Consider the following 14,493-nt stretch of genomic DNA (forward strand, 5'->3'; position numbering starts at 1 on the left):
GCCTTGGAACCATCTTCCTATACCCTAACCAATGAATAAAGTGCATGGTAAATTATAAGTTACATTTTTCAAATATTTTGGCATTGGGGCAAATAGCATTGGAGCTCTTTACACAATTGTGTGCTGGCTCTCCCAGTCAGAAGAGGAACTGGAACCCATGAGGCTTTTATTTTCAGACTAGAGTGGTACATAAGGCAGTCACAGGTTGCAAGAATCAGTGGTTACATGAGAGCTGAACGGCATGGCTAATCACGAGCTAAGACATTGAACAAACAAACAACACACACCCTGCAACAGCCTTTGGAAGGATGGGGCAGGCACAGCAGTTAACATGGCAAGCAGCTGGAGTCCCACGACTAGACAAGCAAACGGGCAGCCCTTCGAGTGAGCTGGCTAGGTGAGGTCTGTGTGTGCTGGCATTTCCATGTCCTGGGTTATGGAGGCAAGGTGGGGGGGTTCAGATTTGCTCCCAGCTGCCTCCCCTGAGAGTGAGGTTCCTGTGTAAGAGGGGAATATGCTGGAGGTAGCTCCTCATCTGGAAACACTAGGAGGGGCATGTCTGGAAAGGAAGTAATCAAAGGCACCCCTGAAAGTTTGCCTGAGCCTCCTTCAAAGGACAGATCTGTACCCCCTAACCTGCTGGGACCCTCTCCAAGGTATTCCACATTTAACTTCTCAAGCTCCTCACACTCCTCCTCAGGTTCGGACCATCCATTCCACAGGACTCATGAGGGGCGGCTTTGCTCATGATTACAATAAACCTTCAGGGTTGGTTCGAGAGAGTTGATTTTTGAGACATGGCTGAATGGCAGTTGCTCGTCCTCTTGGGTTTCAAAGTACAGGCGACTCTCAACTTATGCAGGGGTTATGTTCCGGGGATAGTGCATAAAGCCCAAATTGTGTATAGTCAAAACACATTGGGTGCAATGGAGGGTAGGATTGCCCTGACACCCACCCCCTAGTTGCCCCATTTTATTTACAGTCATACCTCAGAAGTCAAACAGAATCCGTTCTAGAAGTCCATTCGACTTCCGAAACATTCGAAAACCAAAGCGTGGTTTTTGATTGGCTGCAGGAAGCTTCTGCAGCCAATCGGAAGCTGCGGAAGCCATGTCGGACGTTCGGATTCCAAAAGAATGTTCGAAAACCGGAACACTCACTTCTGGTTTTCAATCATTTGGGAGCTAGAACGTTCGACTCCCAAGGCATTTGGGAGCCGAGATACGACTATTTATTTTTTTAATTGCCCAGGGCGCAAAGCTGAATGCAAACATGTTAAATGCACGTACGTTTTGAGTTACCTATATTCTTGGAAAAGACAGGTACGCTTTTCCAGTTAGCATCACATGGCAATGGTAATAAGGCACAATGCGCAGTCCAAGTTACAGCCACCCACCCCACCAGGCACACAGGTGAGCAGGGGGCAACAGCAGCTGGGCTGTGAAGATCAGATGCAGTTCACAGGATCATCAGACCTCTAAAGTGGGTTGAAATGGGTGCTTGCTTTCTATTGGTGCAGACGGTGGGTGAGTGGTGTAATGCCATAATGCCTTTATCCAAGTATGGATAGTAATCTGGAGGAGCAGATACATAACAGGTGTGTGAGAGAGAGAGTTCATGCATGTGTGCATTTTAGTGACATCTTGTATGAAATATTGACTGCTAAGAGCAGTATAAGAGGCACTTGTTCTAATGTTACTCTCATTGGCGTGCACTTAATTCATCTTCTAAGTATAAATGTTTCAGTTGAAAGCGCTAAAGAATAATCTCTTGCCTTTTTGCTGTCCTTTCCCCCCTCCCCCTCTGTTAAACTGGCTGCATCTAGAAACTGTGCTCACCCACCAAACCATAGATGTTGGACAGCGTGTTAGCTTGAGTATTCCCATATGTTTTCAGTAATGTTTGATTTATCTACAACAAGATTCAGCCACTAGTTGTAATTATTTGAGGACTCTCTGAAATGGGAGATTAATTCTCTAAGTGCCATGTTCCTTTGAGTACTTTGTACAGTGTTGTAATAACCACCAAGGTATGTCTCAAGAGTTTCAGCAGAAAGCAAAGATAGCAAGATTTCAGAATACTTCCTTTACTTGCTGCCTTTTATCTTCATCCGACTCCTTCCATAACTGTTCGAGCTGCTAACAGGATTTGTGGTCTCAAGAGTGAACATGGATGGGGTGGGTGGGGGTCTACCTCCACATTTTTGGGTCCAAACAACTTTGTATGAATAGAGAGCTTACACTTACCTTGGATGCTTGCATGTGTGAATCCACAATCAGACAAGTGTAAGCCAGCTGCATTCTTGCTGCAACATAGGGACCTAGCAGTGACCTTGACTCCACTGGGAGTTGGGGAAATCAGATGAACGGCATATGCATATTTCCTTTGAGGCAAGCCATAGCAGGGAAGCTCGGGCACTCTCCATGCTCCCACTCAGACTATTGACTTGTTTGTTATAATTAAAGGCTTTATTCCAGAATTCACTACAGGACACCAACATAGGTTGGGTTACAGGTTGCCAAGTCAGAAGGCACCGCATAAGATGTTTTCCCAACAACTGACACTCCTCCTGGGCTCTTCTTCTGAAGAGCAGTGTAGGAAGAGTCATTTGTGAAGAGTCATTTGTGAAGATGTGAGTCATCCCAAGTCTTGGAACAGACTCAACCAAGCAGATGGGCAGTCCTCTGAGTAGGAAACGCCCAGTCTGTAGAGGCCGGTACAGTTGCCTCTACATACAGTACATCCCTGGAGATGGGAGCAGCAGGGACAATGGGGCCAGCTCACTGTCAGACTTATCCCTAACCACCTCCCCTGAGGGGGTGGGGTGCTTCACTAACGGGGAAGTTCTGGAGCCATGGCAGCTGGCTGGGACACAGCACTTGGACTACCTGATGACACAGGGGCAGGTCGCTCTCTTGGCAATCCAGTCAGTCCCTCCTCCACACCCGAATCACCACCTCCCAATCCACTGGGCCCCTCTCCAGGATCTAATGCTTCTGACTTAGCATCCTCCAGCAGTATCTGAGACAGCAGGCCAGATTATGGGGCCCAGGACAGACTGTGCAGCTGCAGGGAAGAACAGATGAGGTTCTCAGAAGGAACAGGTGACTGCTGGTACTGGTCTTCCACCACCACAGTTGCTATCTGACATGGTTGCTTCATGTGCCCATTGGTAGGGCCTGACTATCCAACTCCCCTTCCATCAAGACAGAAGTCCATTTTAAATGATAAGTAATGTGGTGCAGAACCTACTACCATTCAGCTGCAACTGAACATATGGCCCATTGGATTTGGAAAACAAAGACTTCCTAATATGCTGACACCCATAGGTGTGCCTTATTTGCACTTTAGAAACTGTCAAATGTTCATTGCAGGATTCATCTGTTATCTCAGGGCAAAATTTGATTTGATGAGTAAAGGAGTTGTATTGATTTGCTGCAGGGAAGCACTCTTTTCAGTGGAGTCATTTTGGTTCAAAATTCTATGAGACATCACTGAGCAGCTAAAAGAAAATAATGAGCATTGCAGATCCAACTAATCTGATTGTGTAAAAGTTGCAGGCCCTTTTAATATGACACATGCAGCTGCCAAAAACTGCTTGCTTTTGCATTTTACACAAAAGAAGCAGATCAGTTTGAATTATTTTTATATTTTATTGGTATGGTTTGCTGATTTCACTAAAAAGCTCAGAGCTGTCCAGAGGAGTTGATATTACAGCAGAGTCAGCACTTTTTTCTGCCTGCCTTGCTTTTATTACACCCCTGGCTTCGTAGCTAATTTTCTAATCAAGTAAATGTGTTTGAAAGCCTGACTCCTAGGGAAGTGTAAGGTATGCTAAATGTAAGGTACACTAAATATAGTTCCAACTTGTTTAAAGAATATGGCATCGCTTCACTTTCTGTAGGTTTTTTTCCGGCACAGCATATTAACGCTCTCTTGGGCTTTGTATGAAGCAAGCGCCTATGTGCTTTGTTCATTGTGTAGCATTGTGAGAAAACCAAATGAATAAGAGGTGCCCAAACCCAAGTCTGCAGGAGCCTGTTGTGGCAAAACGATAGAAAGTCCTGCAGCATCTTGCACACTTACCTGTGAGGAAGCAGCACTGAGCATAGTGGGACTTTCTTCCAAGTAAGCCTGCATACTATAAATACTATCCCATAATATATTTGTTAATCTTCAAGGTGCCATGGGTTTGGGTATTATGTATACAATAGTACCTCAGGTTAAGTACTTAATTCGTTCCGGAGGTCCGTACTTAACCTGAAACTGTTCTTAACCTGAAGCACCACTTTAGCTAATGGGGCCTCTTGCTGCTGCCGCGCCGCCGGAGCACAATTTCTGTTCTCATCCTGAAGCAAAGTTCTTAACCTGTAGCACTATTTCTGGGTTAGCGGAGTATGTAACCTGAAGCATATGTAACCTGAGGTACCACTGTACTGTATAAGGAAGTCTGACTGCACATTACATATAGCCTTGTGAATTTTTTTATTTAAAAAACCAACTAACTAAAAACAGCTTCTGATGCAACGAGTTGCAGGAGAGGAATGATAATGACAATATTTCTTGTGCATTTTGATACTGCTTCCTTCCCCCCTTTTTTGGCTCCCAGGCCCCTAAATAGTGAACTGCATATTTAAATACAGTAAAAACAATGAAGCAGTGCTTTAAATCTTCCATTTATCTCTATATATGCACATCTATGCATGCACAAACAGCAAAATGGCAGTCGGGATAAAAATAGTCTCCATTATCATAACAAGCGGGGGAGGGGGGAAATTCCCCACCACCAAAAGGAGGAAACCAAAGGAGGTTAAATAGCATATAGAAGGACTGCTGAACTCCATCCATTTTCCTGATCAGAATCCACCTATCAACTGTTTTGTGTCTTGCCAAGGAAATTATAGGTACCTGTATATATCCTGTATTGCCAGGGCAGGGGTTGGGGAAGCAGCCTGGGGGAAAATTTTGAGTTGAAGAATGTCTAGAAGGGAGAGTAAGATAGGGGATATTTCCATTTTTTTATAAAAGAATAAGACAGAGAAAATGTACCCATTTGTTTATGTTATACACAGTTTGGCCCTCGGGGGCGGAGAATGACTAATTCATACATCCCTTGTTTTGTTTGGGAGTTTTGCTTGTTTGTTTTGTTAGAGTCGGACACGACTGGCCCGTACGGGCAGGGGTACCTTTACCTTTTACTTTTTTGTTTTGTTTCAATGCAGTGCAATATGCAGGCACTAACATCAGCATATTATTATTATTAATTGAATTTATATACCGCCCTATACCCGCAGGTTTCAGTAGGGATGTGCAGAATCTATCTTTTTGAGTGGGTCCTGTCATCCTAAAGGTGGTGCTCCTACAATCCAGTTAGAAGGCTTTTAAGCAATTGTGGTTGGGGTAGAGTTTCCAATGGCAGATTAAGGGGCCCAGTGAAAGCTTGTTTATCCTAGCCTAAAACTGCACTGCTTGCTTAGCAGGCACCGTTCCACAGGACCTCCTGTGGTACCCAAAAGCACCATCTACAGTTCATGGCTACTCTTATTTTTCCTGAAGTGCAAGTTGAATAGATTTCTCTTACAGTCATTTCAACTACGTTAACTGGCTTCCTTATTATAGGGCAAGCAAAATAATTTCTGTTCCATGGGGCTCGTATTTCTTACTGTACCATCTCACGGCTTAATCTGGGGTTAGGAGTTTGAGGACTGCAGCCTTTGTCTTGTATTGGGGGTGGGGGGGCAGGGAAACCCAGCTGCAGTGCATCCACCAGCACCTCGTATTTTTGTGGTTTCTGTATCTGCTTCCCAGCAAGTGTCCAAATCATTTTACAAAAACAGTCTTCTCTTTCGGCCGAGAAATATTTGAGCCGTATTTGAAAGGATCCAGGTTTGTTGATGTTTTTCAGACTTATTATCTTTCGGTGTCCTGAACGATACTTGGACAATAACCAGACGTGAATAGATTGATTTCTCTGAAGCTGGAGTTTTAGCAGCTTCAGCACCTTTCATGGGCTTTGCTAGGGAGGCGGGGAGAGGTGCTGCTTTCTAAATTAAGGCTAGATTAGGGGTAACTTCTGCATAGACATAGTGCAGCATGAAACCTGTAATTTAGGTTGCTAGTCAGTAGTAGTAGTTGTTGTTATCATTATTAGGTGGCCTGCTGTTTTTGAATTGAGCATGAACTGAACAGCCTGCAACATTGACTTCAGCAACATTCTCATTGGGGTCTCGGTCTCTCTGTTACACACACACACACACACACACACACACACACACACCAAGACACAATGGGACATTTAACCCCTTCCTTTCCCTTGAGCAGCAAACAGAGGCTCTGAGAGTTCTCTGCCTGTGTACTTTAGCTGCTACTGTAACATAGCCTGTTGCTGTCTACACACGAGTGAGAGAGTTGGAGATAAATGAGAGGATTCCACCAAAAGCAGCTGGTGCAGATCATGTTAGCGGAAAGTGTGCTTAAAAGCCTTTGGTCTGGCTTAAGTGGGAGAAAGCAGCAGAGGGGCATAATAAGTTGGTCCTTGGGGGCTATGCTTGAGCCCTTTTGCTACTAATTGCCAATACCTAATCTATGTAATTATTTCTGACATTTAAAAAACAAAAACTGTTGTACTTTGTCAAATCTGCAACAGTTTTTTAATGTCCAGGCATGGTCTCTCTCTCTCTCTCTCTCTCTCTCTCTCCCCATGCCCCCACCCCCGGTCCCTTTTGGTTCCTATTATCGCTAGAATTAAACAGAAACTAAATCCGGGCATGAGAACATTAGGTGCCCTTGTCACACTATATTGTCCGCAGCACCCATTTTGAGATAAAAGGAATCCTTTCCTATGTGAGTGGGCAAGGAATTAGCCGGGCTTTTATTCTGCCCTCCCCTCTCTAAAGTGCCAGCCAGCACAGCTAAAAGTGAAATAGAGGGGTAGAATATCTCATGCCAAGTAAATCCTGGTACAGATTATTCTCCCATGCTCTCTTATCCTTTAAGAACAAAGGAAGGCAACAGGAGCTAAACGTACTCTCCATACTGCTATTCAGTTTGTGAGGTTCCACAAATCCCTTGTTGCTGGGATCATGAAAAATTCAGTCTTCCCAACAGACACTCCTTCGTCATTTCCCAATTAACAGCATTTGTTTTGATATTGTAGATCATAGCTGAAGAGGTCAGTCTCCTCCCTACCCACCCACCCACCCACCCACCCACCCCTGCATGCCAACTTTTGTTCTGGCACTGCTGCTATTTGTTCCAGGCCTGTAGCTCCACATTTTAAAATGAATCCCACTGAAGCAAAAGGCTGCAGCAGCGGCAGCAGCAAATCTAACAGATCTGCTGTCATGTATAGCTCTGCCCGCCGTACATCACATTCTAAGTTTCGTTAGTTGAAGTACTTTCTATTCACTGTAAGTTTAATAAATAACAGGTTTTGCACCCGTTTCATTCCAAGTCATATTTTCCCTCTTCTTACGTCACAGGCATGTGTCCTGAAGAAAAGAGGGTTTGCTCTGCAGCTTGCAGCCTTCTCTCACACTACAGCAAAGAGCACGTCTGACTCTGAAATGGTGTGGGGGTAGAGGGTTGCAACTTGGACGTCAACCTTCCCACAGACTGTTGCCCGCATGCGCATTAGAAGAGTGCTCAGGTTGTTTGTTTATCAGGGCAATCTGGCACTGCAAACTTTTCAGTGGTGCTTTATTTCTTTGGAAGACACACACATACAATGAGCTTTGTCTGAATGCCTAGGCAGCCACATCTGTGTAGTGTGGTGTTCATATGATGTGTCCCACAGCACTGCCAAAACAGTCAATGGGATTACATAAACAAGCGGCTTTTGTTTGCTACTCCTCAGTTCTGAAACTCCCTTTCTGTTGGGAGTTTCCCCAAAGACCAACTGTGAGCGTTTTTTGAGAAGTGACAAACACATGCTAATTCAGATAGGGCTTTGATACTGAATTCTAAGCAGGGGTGCATTTTAGCAGATGGTTATATTAATATCATTTTTTGCATATATGTAAGTCTTATGAGGGTGGCCAGTCTTTCTACCCAGAGGACCAAAAAAGTCTCAGCTCAACCGTGACATACATTTGAGCTAATTCTGATTTTTAAATCTCTGTCTTGAATCACAGCTTTTTTCACTCTCAGATTCTGAGTGGGCGTTTTGTTTGTCTTTTGTAGGTAGTTCAAATGGATCAGAAGCTGAACCTCATCACAGACCTGCTGCAGCACCTGGTTTCCATCCAGCAAGGAACCCAGGGCAGCAACAAATCATCTCACAGGCATGATGTTAATGCCGAGCTCTTCCTCTCCAGCAACACCCTACCTACCTATGAACAACTGACAGTTCCAAGGAGAATCCAGGATGACATCTCCTGATGTAACAAACAGCCCTTTTAATTGACACTGAATGTTGTGAATCTTGATGGGGGTTGGGGGAAAATTAAAGCTCATATAATCAGCCATACAAGAATTAAACAGGCCTATTGAACTAACGTTACTAACCTCAGATGCATTCTTCCAAAGGCAATTATACAGACAACCACAAAACCTTAAAACTCCACCCTGTGTTGATTATCAATGTGGTACTTTCATAAGTCCTGTTTTTATTCCCTGTGTGAATAAACTCTCCTACTGTAATTTGTCGCTACACTGAAAGACCAAAAAAAGCTAACACAGGCAAAATGTCAGTCGCTTTATGTGCTTTCTTTATTAAGCACTGTTGCTGCTGTAAGCAAGTTTCTGAAGTCCTGCACAAACACCCTTGAAATAGTTTGAAAACTCCACAGCAGCTATGCTTGGTGGATGGCACCCTATGGCTCTTCAATAATGATGATACTTGAACATAGATGGTCATCTGTGTATTCTGTTTATGACTCTGCTGATAGCAATATCGTTTTACTAGTTAGATTTTAAAGGAAAATAAAGTATGTGGGTTGTATCATATAAACATACTACTGTTGTTCTAAATAATGGCAAAAGCATGCATTGAGTGATTTCCCGTCCATTTTCATTTTTAGCCTGTTACATAAGATAATGACTAATTTTTTTAACCAAAAAAACCCCACCTTTTTCTTCAGGGATGAACTAGTGCTTTAAGCCTAGTACAGTAATGTATGTAAAGAAAAGCAACGTCTATTTTATTAAGATACAGTGATTTCATGGGGATGCAGAAATATTGCATAGGAAAAATTGTTGTTGTTGAATCATACTTTGCTGCCAAAGAATTTATATGTAATATTTATCATAACCATCTGAGTGTGTTTGTCCTCAATGAGCTTTTGGAATTTATTGCTTTTTATATTGATGTGGGTCTAGTCTGTTTCTCAATGTACTGTAACTAAGCACAGGTCTAGAGTAACTGGATCTTGTCGATAAAGGGCTTAAAATGGCAAGTTGGGGAAAATACCTAAAGCAGCTTTGGATGTTATGGAAATGCTCTACCAGCCAAGTTTGCAATCACTTCTATTTTAGCTGGTATGCTCCTCCATAATGCCCAAAAGGAAGGAGTGTGCATGCCCCGCTAATGCTAAGATGCACATACTCTTCAGCCTCTTTGGCTGTAACAAAGAGGCACTGCTAGCTAGATATTGAAGTGCCTGGCAGTGCACCTCTATAATGCCTGAAACTTCTGTATGCAGCAGAGAACAGGGAGGAGCAGGAGCCACTCATCCTTCTGCAAGCCCTTCTTATTCAGGAAAAGAATATATGATCTACATATGCAATAGATCAGTATCAGTATCACAGATACGATGTCTGTGCTGTCTCGCCTCATTGCAGACATAGCGCTTTTCAGTGGAGTTGGTTCACATATGTGGTGAGTCATCAGGTGCTGAGCAATCAAAAAATGTATGTGCAAAACTCAACCAGCCCCCCAAGGGAACTAGAGAAAGAAAGTGGGTTTGATGCAATTTGAAGACCGCCCCCTCCCCCAAGTATGTGAATTGACAGTGAATTCTACAAATTCGCTGTAGAAAACTTCTACAGCTACTTCTGCTTTAGTGAGCACAATTGTAGGTTTGTACATTCTGCAGCAAGGAATGAAAAATTTCCCTGGCATAGAATTTCAATTCTATTTCTGTGGCCCTGAGTAAGGTACTTAAATATATGGTACAATATCAGGGTGATCAAGCCAAGCAAGCTGCAGCTGAAACCACAGGGATTCTGAGATATTCCTGATAATCTAGATAGAAAATGGAAGGCAAGGCCTGCTACTCATTCCACATAGTTGTGGTATTTTGGGGGGGGAGGACTGAGTATGAAAGAGCTCTCCTCCAACCTTGGCTATGATTCTGCTATGCTTTTGTGAGCGTAGCGTGCATGCCCACATCTCAAGAAAAAGATCAGCCAGAAAATCATGCAAGGGAAAGTTACTTGTCCTGGTCCATTGACAGTTTCTTAGTCTTCTGTTGATGACCTCCTGGGCCACTATCAGATTAAGTGATTGACCAACACTTAGAGGACCTCTTTTGTATGGAGACCTGAGGGTGCTAAGTTTTTGGCTTTGGCACCCAAAGGTAACAGGCATATCAACTAAAGTGAGGGACAGACTGCACACATGCCAGTGGTCTCAAAATCAAGCAGCGCAAAGGCTGTGGCATAACACCTGGCCTCACCAAACAGCATTCTTTCCATGGGTGCGGTAATGAAATGAATGAACACTTTGTTCTCTGAGAGCTGCCTTGCACATCATATTTTAGCAGATACACATTGGAGCTGGAGTTTGTGTCCACCAAAAACAGTGCTTGAATGACTCCAGTATCTGTAGGCAACCTGTGGCCCTCCAGATGTTGCTTGATTAGAACGGCTACCGCAGGGGTCGGCAACCTAAGGCCCATGGGCCAGAAGCGGCCCATGGAGGCCATTTAAGTGGCCCACAAGCCACCCCCCGAACCGAGCCGCCCACTTGGCAAGTCCCTGTGCGCTGCACTAAACTGGCACAGTGCAGCGGGGGACTCTCTTCTGCGGCTCTAGAAATCATTTCTGCGCATGCCCAGACACCGGAAATCACATCTGCACATGTCCGCGGCACCAGAAATCACTTCTGTGCATGCCCAGACACTGGAAATCGCACTTTTCAGCGTCTGCGCATGCGCAGAAGTGATTTCCAGTACCACAGACATGCCAGACATGATTTCCGGCATCATGCTCCACTGGCCCAGCCCATGGAGGATCTCCGCGGGAGTGATCCAGCCCATGCCCGGTAAGCCTTGCCAACCCCTGGGCTACCGTCTCTGACCGTTGGCATGCTGGCTGGCACGGATAAGTCCAGCAACATCTGGAAGACCACAGGTAGCCTACCTCTTTATGCTAAGAGTTACTGCTACTTCAAATGTCACAGGTTTTCTTATATATGCAACAGCACTGTAGTCTATCAAGGAAATTCTATACCCAGCTATCCTACACAGCATCTAAGTGAATCCTTGCACATGTTGTAGCAGCAAAACTCCAGTATAACATACTGATACCTTCTGAGTCCTGCGAATGCTGCACTCCTAACAGAAATTATATGATACCATAAAAATCTGAACTGAATCCCATTGCCCACTTTTGATTAACGGGTGTTAGCTTAGACTTGAAAAACTAGCACTTTCTGTGAATTCACTTTGATGCTTCTGAAGTGACATTCTCCCCCTTTTTACACCTGCAGTAATTCTATAAGGAATTCAATTCTATAGTTTTGTATCTTCTATCTATGCCTACAATATTTCTTTTGGCAATCTAAACTGACTGCATAATATAGACTATTTTTGACAAGAATGCACTGCTAAAATCCTAACTGGAAAACTTTTGTTGGTAGTCTAGGATTCATAAGGGATTGCTCTGGCAGGCATACCTTTTTGCACACGATAATTTTCTTATCTTCTTTCTTCTGTGGTGATTTGTAGGAATCAAGTAAATGTAACACCCTCACCAGTTCTGTTTCAAAAGCAGCAAACGTATCCTAAAATCAGGGAAATGGGTGCTTAAAATCATGGTAGTTTTTTTAAAAAAAGAAAACATTTTTCAACATATTGGTACGGTGGTGGTGATTACGATTTGATGGGTGCTTTTATATATAACTTCTTGCTTCGGTTCTATCTTCCATCTTTTAAGTTAGGGTGATTTTGTTTTTAAAGACAAACCAACCAAGATTCATATCCCACCACACCCCACGCTTCTTTCAGCTATTTGTAAAAGAACAAAATTGTAAAATAAAGTTATCCAAGTAAGTAGCTGCATTAGATCTTTAACTCTTCCATTTCATATATTTTAATAGAATTGGATGCTGGAAATTCTGGGGCCAGAACAGGACATGATAGCTGCATAATACAGTTACACAGGGCTGGCTCTACCATTGGCAGAGTAGGATTGCCTCAGGCAGCAGATGCTAGGGAGCAGTGGCTGCAGCCCCTGGCTGTTCCTCCTGAGCCCTCTGACTGGATCCTTCTATCGGAGGACAGAGGTGCGCATGCTACATAGCCCAGTGGCGTAGCGTGGGGGGTGCAGGGGGGGCGGGCCGCACCGGGCGCAACATCTGGGGTTAGGGCAAATCCATGGGTTAGGGGGCGCAAATCCACGGGTTAGGGGGCGCAAATCCAAGGGTTAGGGGGCGCAAATTACTTGCCTTGCCCCGGGTGCTGACAACCCACGCTACACCACTGACATAGCCTACCCTGCATGCCTAAAATATCCTCCTTCCCTCAAGTGCGATGGAGGATGTTGTCCTCCCTATAGGCATCTGGTTGGCCACTGTATACACATAGCTTGGGTATGTACACAATACATAAGTTTGATAACACTATGCACATAGTCAGAATGGCCACTGTGAGAACAGAATGCTAGACTAGCTGGGCAATTGGCTACGATCCAGAAAGCTTTTCTTATGCATTTAGTTCTTATGTTCTGTCCCCAGTTTTGAAGGAAGATTCAAGTGCCTGTCCATTTGAGTTTTGCACATAAAATGGGGTGGGGTGCAACTTTCCTTGGCCTCGGGGCAGGGGGGGATGTCGATGGTCAGTCCTGCTGTTCTATTTGGCTATGCTCTGGCATGATGGCTAAGCACCGCCTTCATGGTCAGAGGCAGCAGTTCTTCTGAAGACTAGGTGCTGGAAACTGCAGAAGAGGAGAGTGCTTATGTGCTCAGGTTCTGCTTGTAGGTTTTCCGCTGATAACAGGATTCTGGACTAGATGTGCTACTGGTGTGATCCAGCAGGCTCTTCTTGCATTCTTAGGTTCCCATTTATTGGTGGTGAGGAATCAAATGGTACATAGCAGTGAATTCACAAAAAACAGAGCAAGGAAAATACAAATCTCCAAGCTCCACATTCATGAATTAACATGGGGCACAATCCATCCAGAAGTCCTACGATGTGCATGCCCCATTGAAATTAATGAGAGCAATGCAATAGAAGGGCATAACATGGAACCCCACTAGCAAGCCAGCAGGGCATCTAATTCAGCATCTTTTAGGTCTATCAGTGGCTTTATTAGCTTTATTTTCCATAATTCTATCTATTCCCCATGCACACCGGCAACCATTGCCACTGCTTGCGGCTCAAAAAAACCTTACATACCCATAGGAATTTGAAGTCACAACTCTGGGTTCCAAAGACAGCCACAAAGCTACAGGCCATATCAAGAAGCCACCCACCCCATTACTGTGTTCTTGTGTATGTCGGTTTCATCACAGTGGGTCTTGCACTGAACAACTTCCTGCTGGATTGTGCCCCGTGCATCAAAGATGTCTGCCTTGCATTCTGCCACCTTTAACAGCACCCAGATCCACTGCCTGAGGTAGTCCACTTCCTTCTGCCTCATAATTATGCCATCTGCATCCAAAATGTCTGTTTCATAGCTTGAACTTTCTAGGGTGTTGTTTTAAACATTTCATTCTTTTCCTCTGGACAGCAAAGCACATTCTTCTATATCTCATTAAATGGAATGTAGAATATATTTAAAATCACTCTTCCTTTTGTACAGCAGATGCATTTTAAAGGGTGTAGAAACTTTTTGAAATATATAAGTGGGGGTTATTCTGGGGCATTATGTTTTATAAGAAATCAAGAGAGAACTGTTACGATTTTCAATCTGTTTTTAAATAATGTTCACTGTTGTAATTTGAGGCTGTTAATTTCCTAATAAAACACAGGACAGGAATTGTATGCTGTTTCATTTGGTCTGAAGTTCACTGGTTTGATATCTCACCAGGTTTGCAGACCAGGAACTTATCTTGGTGGGGGGAGAAATAAGATCATTTTCACCTTGTGTACAAAGATCTGCTCTTTATTACACAGTGTTAAGTGAAAGAGCAAATCTCTGTTCAGAATCTCTGCTAATATTCTGGGAGTGTTGCCTCCAAACTGACAGTTCTGTGAGTTGCAATCCATACCACAATCCACATGCCTAGAGTGGGAGATCCAAATCAGTACTGCTACTTGTGCCTTAACTGCTCAGATGCAGCCTGCTTGGGAAATAGGCTGGCTTTCACTTGACCTTCTGGACAATGGCAGA

The 14,493-nt window shown here is 44.0% G+C and overlaps 1 protein-coding gene and 1 long non-coding RNA gene across 7 annotated transcripts in view; one reads left to right on the plus strand and one right to left on the minus strand.

The window, feature by feature from the left end:
- The window catches only part of KCNQ1 (potassium voltage-gated channel subfamily Q member 1), a 333,723-nt gene extending 325,258 nt beyond the window's left edge, over positions 1 to 8,465 (plus strand). For all 5 annotated transcript variants that reach the window (XM_083588441.1, XM_083588440.1, XM_083588442.1 and 2 more), the window contains one exon: positions 8,182 to 8,465. In XM_083588441.1, coding sequence (XP_083444567.1) covers positions 8,182 to 8,379 — 198 coding nt within the window. In that variant the 3' untranslated portion in view covers positions 8,380 to 8,465. The remainder of the gene's footprint in view (positions 1 to 8,181) is intronic.
- Positions 8,441 to 14,133, minus strand: LOC310750582. Of its 2 annotated transcripts, XR_014542118.1 has the most exons (3): positions 12,643 to 14,133; positions 11,075 to 12,454; positions 8,441 to 11,013 (listed from the first exon to the last, which is right to left on the minus strand). It is a non-coding gene; the product is annotated as an uncharacterized lncRNA (long non-coding RNA). The 2 variants fall into 2 exon arrangements; XR_014542119.1 differs by having other exon boundaries at positions 8,441 to 12,454.
- Between the last annotated feature and the right edge of the window lie 360 nt (positions 14,134 to 14,493).

Source organism: Podarcis filfolensis, assembly GCF_964270895.1.
Source record: "Podarcis filfolensis genome assembly, chromosome: 1".
Lineage (NCBI taxonomy): Eukaryota > Metazoa > Chordata > Lepidosauria > Squamata > Lacertidae > Podarcis > Podarcis filfolensis.